We start from the raw sequence: 5,000 nt of genomic DNA on the forward strand, positions 1-5,000 counted from the left end.
CCATCCATCCATCCATCCATCCATCCATCCATCCATCCATCCATCCATCTCTCTCTCTCTCTCTCTCTCTCTCTCTCTCTCTCTCTCTCTCTCTCTCCATCCATCCATCCATCCATCCATCCATCCATCCATCCATCCTTCCTTCCATCTAACCCTCCCCCCTCTCAGGTATGTCTCACCCTCACTGCCAAGCGTATGGCCAAGAAGAACTGCCTGGTCAAGAATCTGGAGGCTGTGGAGACCCTGGGTTCTACATCCACCATCTGTTCCGACAAGACAGGCACCCTGACCCAGAACCGCATGACCGTGGCCCACATGTGGTTCGACAACATGATCCATGAGGCCGACACTACGGAGGACCAGTCTGGTGAGACCACCCACAGACATCATCTGTCTTTTCTACACTCAACCAGACACATTGAATTAGTGGACTACTCTGCTCTGAAAAATGAGCTGAATTATAATATGAATGCTGATACTGATAGAGCTAATTCACAATGACACAGTGCATCAATCCTCTAAGTCTAGGGTTGCAAAGAGCCCAGTTGGAAGATTCCCAGAATCAGGATGAAAAACACAGGAAATCTGGGAATCCTTCAACCGGGAATTTCTTGAAAACCTGGGAATGTGGGGAAAGTAACCAGAATTTGGCAACCCTAGCTCAGTCACATTGGTACAGTACATCCTCCCTCTGTATAGTCTAATGCTTCTCATGTGTTCTCTTTCTCAGGTGCTACCTTTGACAAGAGCTCGGCTACATGGCATGCTCTGTCCCGCGTGGCTGGACTCTGTAACCGTGCTGAGTTCAAAGCCGGGCAGGAAACCCTCCCCATTCTGAAGGTAGGGAACGTTCACATAGAGTTGGCTAGATGGCACGTAAAACATGCTTTGTAGCAACGGCACGCTCTATCCAACTCCATGAAGGGACACTTTACACTTATACCCATGTGACTAAACATAATTTAGACACACCCACTGCCGGCATTCCAAAATGGCACCTATTTAGTGCACTTAATAGGAAATAGTGTAGCTCAGTTGGTAGAGCATTTGTGCTTGCAATGCCAGGGTTGTGGGTTCGATTCCCACAGGGGACCAGTACAATGTATATGTATACACTCACTACTGTAAGTTGCTGTGGTTAAAAGCGTCTGCTTAAAAAAATAAACATTTTGGGGAAGCAGACATTGAATCTAATAAAATCCCTTCATTACTGCTACAATAAATACACACCGAAAGTACTGACAACGTTTTCCCAGCCAGCAACCCATTCTGACAATGTGAACAGACGGTCTCCTCCTGACTGTTTGATGCTGTGCGTTTCTTAGAGGGACACTGCGGGCGATGCGTCGGAATCTGCTCTGTTGAAATGTATTCAGCTCTCCTGTGGGTGTGTCCGCTCCATGAGAGAAAGAAACGCCAAAGTGGGAGAGATACCCTTCAACTCAACCAACAAGTACCAGGTATATAATTACCCCCTACAACCATTTCACTACACAAACATATACATCAAAGAAACAATTACATAAACCAACATTTATTTATTTGTTGTAAAAAAACAAACACACATACAGAACTTTCCAAGTCCATTGAACCACCAATTATGTAATGACAGCAAAGATAAAAAGTTGAAAATGTACAAACCACTTCCCACTAATATATACTCTTGTCTTCTACCATCTCTCTCTCCTTTTAAAGCTATCCATTCATGAACAAGAGGACAATGAAAATGGCAACCTACTCGTTATGAAGGGAGCACCTGAAAGAATATTGGACAGGTATTTATTTACATCAAACCTGACTAACCAATGTGTCTCTCAAAGAGTTGGATAGAGATATTTGGATATAGTGCTCAATGGTGCTGCTCATGCTGTCAAATAAACCATTATGCCAAAGATACATAGAGGTGCCCTCTATCCAATTCTATGGTAGATACATATTTTATTTGTCACATGACCTGAATACAACCTTACAGTGATCAGCTGGCAGATGCCTTCAGAAAGAATTCATACCCTTTGACTTTTTCCACATTTTGTTGAATGAATCTAAAATTGATTAAATGAATATAATGTGTTGTTGGTCTACACACAATACCTCGTAATGGAATTACACCGAAAGAAATATAAACGCAACAAGCAACAATTTCAAAAAATTTTCTGAGTTACAGTTCATTTAAGTAAATCAGTCAATTTAAACGAATTCATTAGGTCCTAATCCATGGACTTCACATGACTGGGAATACAGATATGACATCAGTTGGTCACAGATACCTTAAAAAAAACAGGTAGGGACGTGGATCAGAAAACCAGTCAGTATCTGGTGTGATCACCATTTGCCTCATGCAGCGCTACTCATCTCCTTCGCATTGACTTGATCAGGCTGTTGATTGTGGCCTGTGGAATGTTGTCCCAATCCTCTTCAATGGCTGTGCGAAGTTGCTGGATATTGGCGGGAACTGGAACACGCTGTCGTATTGTGTTCATTGTCAGTAGCTTATGCCTGCCCATACCATAACCCCACCGCCACCATGGGGCACTCTGTTCACATTGTTGACATCAGCAAATAACACAACGCACATGCTGTCTGCCATCTGTCTGGTACAGTTGAAACCGGGACTCATTGAATAGCACACTTCTTCAGTCTGCCAGTGGCCATCAAAGGAGAGCATTTTCCCACTGAAGTCGGTTACAACGCCGAACTGCAGTCAGGTCAAAACCCTGGTGAGGATGACGACCACGTGGATGATCTTTCCTGAGACGGTTCCTGACAGTTTGTACACAAATTCTTCAGTTGGCAAACGCACAGTTTCATCAGCTGTCCGGGTGGCTGGTCTCAGATGATCCCGCAGGTTAAGAAGCCAGATGTGGAGGTCCTGGGCTGATGTGGAAAAATGAACATTCAATTATCTGCCAATTGTACGCTCCATAAAAACGTATATATCTGTGGCATTATGTTGTGTGACAAAACTGCACATTTTAGACTGGCCTTTTTTTGTCCCCAGTACAAGGTGCACCTGTGTAATTATCATGCTATTTAATTAGCTTATTGATATGCCACACCTGTCAGGGGGATGGATTATCTTGGCAAAGGAGAATTGTTCAATGTATGTTTTTAGAAATGTTTGTTTACAAGTTAATACTAAATGAAAAGCTGAAATGTCTTGAGTCAATAGATATTCAACCCCTTAGTTATGGCAAGCCTAAATAAGTTCAGGAGTAAAAATGTGCTTAATAAATTGTGTGGACTCACTCTGTGTGCAATAATAGTGTTTAACATGATTTTTGAATGACTACCTCTGTACCCCACACATACAATTATCTGTAAGGTCCGGCAGTCGAGCAGTGAATTTCAAACACAGATTCAACTACAAAGACAAGGGAGGTTTTCCATTGCCTCGTAAAGGCCACCCATTGGTAGATGGATAAAACAAAAAAAAGCAAACATTTAAAATCCCTTTGAGCATGGTGAAGTTATTAATGACACTTTGGATGGTGTATCAATACACCCAGTCACCACAGAGATATAGGCGTCCTTCCAAACTCAGTTGCCGGAGAGGAAGGAAACCGCTCAGGGATTTCAGCATGAGGTCAATTGACTTTAATGGCTGTGATAGGAGAAAACGGAGGATGGATCCACAACATTGTAGTTACTCCACAATACTAACCTAACTGACTGACAGAGAAGGAAGCCTGTACAGAATAAAAAATATTCCAAAACATGCATCCTGTTTGCAGTAAGGTACTAAAGTAAAACTGCAAAAAATGTGGCAAAGAAATTAACTTTATGTCCTGAATACAAAGCGTTATGTTTGGGGCAAATCCAACACAACACTGAGTAACACTCATATTGTCAAGCATGGTGGTGGCTGCATCATGTTATGGGTGTGCTTGACATCGACAATGAATAGGGAGTTTTTTGGGATAAAAAGAAAAGGAATGGATCTAAGCACAGTCAAAATCCTATAGGAAAAGCTGGTTCAGTCTGCTTTTCAACAGGCCCTGGGAGATGAATTCACCTTCAAGACTTTAAAATGGCTGTCTAGCAATGATCAACATTCAACTTGACAGAGCCTGAATATTTTTTTTTATATTAATGTGCAAATATTGTACAATCCAGGCGTGCAAAGCTCTTAGATTGTAATCGCTGCCTAAGGTGATTCTAACATATTTTGACACAGGTGTTTGAATATTTATGTAAATCATATCTTTCTGTATTTCATTTTCATAAAATTTGCTAGCATTTCTAAAAACATGTTTTCACTTTATCATTATGGGGTATTGTGTTTAGATGGGAATGAATCAACAGGAGGGAATGAATCAACAGGAATGAATGAGTCAACAGGAATGAATGAGTCAACAGGAATGAATGAGTCAACAGGAATGAATGAGTCAACAGGAATGAATGAGTCAAAAGGAATGAATGAGCCAACAGGAATGAATGAGCCAACAGGAATGAATGAGTCAACAGGAATGAATGAGTCAACAGGAATGAATGAGCCAACAGGAATGAATGAGCCAACAAGAATGAATGAGTCAACAGGAATGAATGAGTAAACAAGAATGAATGAGTCAACAGGAATGAATGAGTCAACAGGAATGAATGAGTCAACAGGAATGAATGAGTCAACAGGAATGAATGAGTCAACAGGAATGAATGAGTCAACAGGAATGAATACTTTCTAAAGGGACTGTATCTCACTGACTGACAGCAACAGGTGAATAATAACCGCTGTTGTGCGTCTCTCAGGTGCAGCACCATCTTGATCCACGGCCAGGAGGTTCCAATGGACGCCAACTGGAACGAAGCTTTCCAGAGTGCCTACATGGAGCTGGGAGGGCTGGGAGAGAGAGTTCTAGGTACGTACACTACAGCACACAGGTTGAGTCCAAAACGGCATTATGTTTGCAATATCCGGACCACACCTGGCTATTATCTGTGCCTTTCCTCTTCACGTCCCAGCTCCTGATCTGTTCCTTATATCTGTCCCAACATAAACAATCAAT

The 5,000-nt window shown here is 42.0% G+C and overlaps 1 protein-coding gene across 1 annotated transcript in view; it reads left to right on the forward strand.

Moving 5' to 3' along the window:
* Window positions 1–5,000, forward strand: part of atp1a2a (ATPase Na+/K+ transporting subunit alpha 2a) — a 31,691-nt gene that overhangs the window by 15,047 nt on the left and 11,644 nt on the right. The window contains 5 exon segments of the mRNA NM_001124458.1: window positions 169–367; window positions 731–840; window positions 1,326–1,460; window positions 1,696–1,775; window positions 4,744–4,853. Coding sequence (NP_001117930.1) covers window positions 169–367; window positions 731–840; window positions 1,326–1,460; window positions 1,696–1,775; window positions 4,744–4,853 — 634 coding nt within the window.

Source organism: Oncorhynchus mykiss, chromosome 8 (genome assembly GCF_057628025.1).
Source record: "Oncorhynchus mykiss isolate SJ-2025 chromosome 8, ASM5762802v1, whole genome shotgun sequence".
Taxonomy (NCBI): Eukaryota; Metazoa; Chordata; class Actinopteri; order Salmoniformes; family Salmonidae; genus Oncorhynchus; species Oncorhynchus mykiss.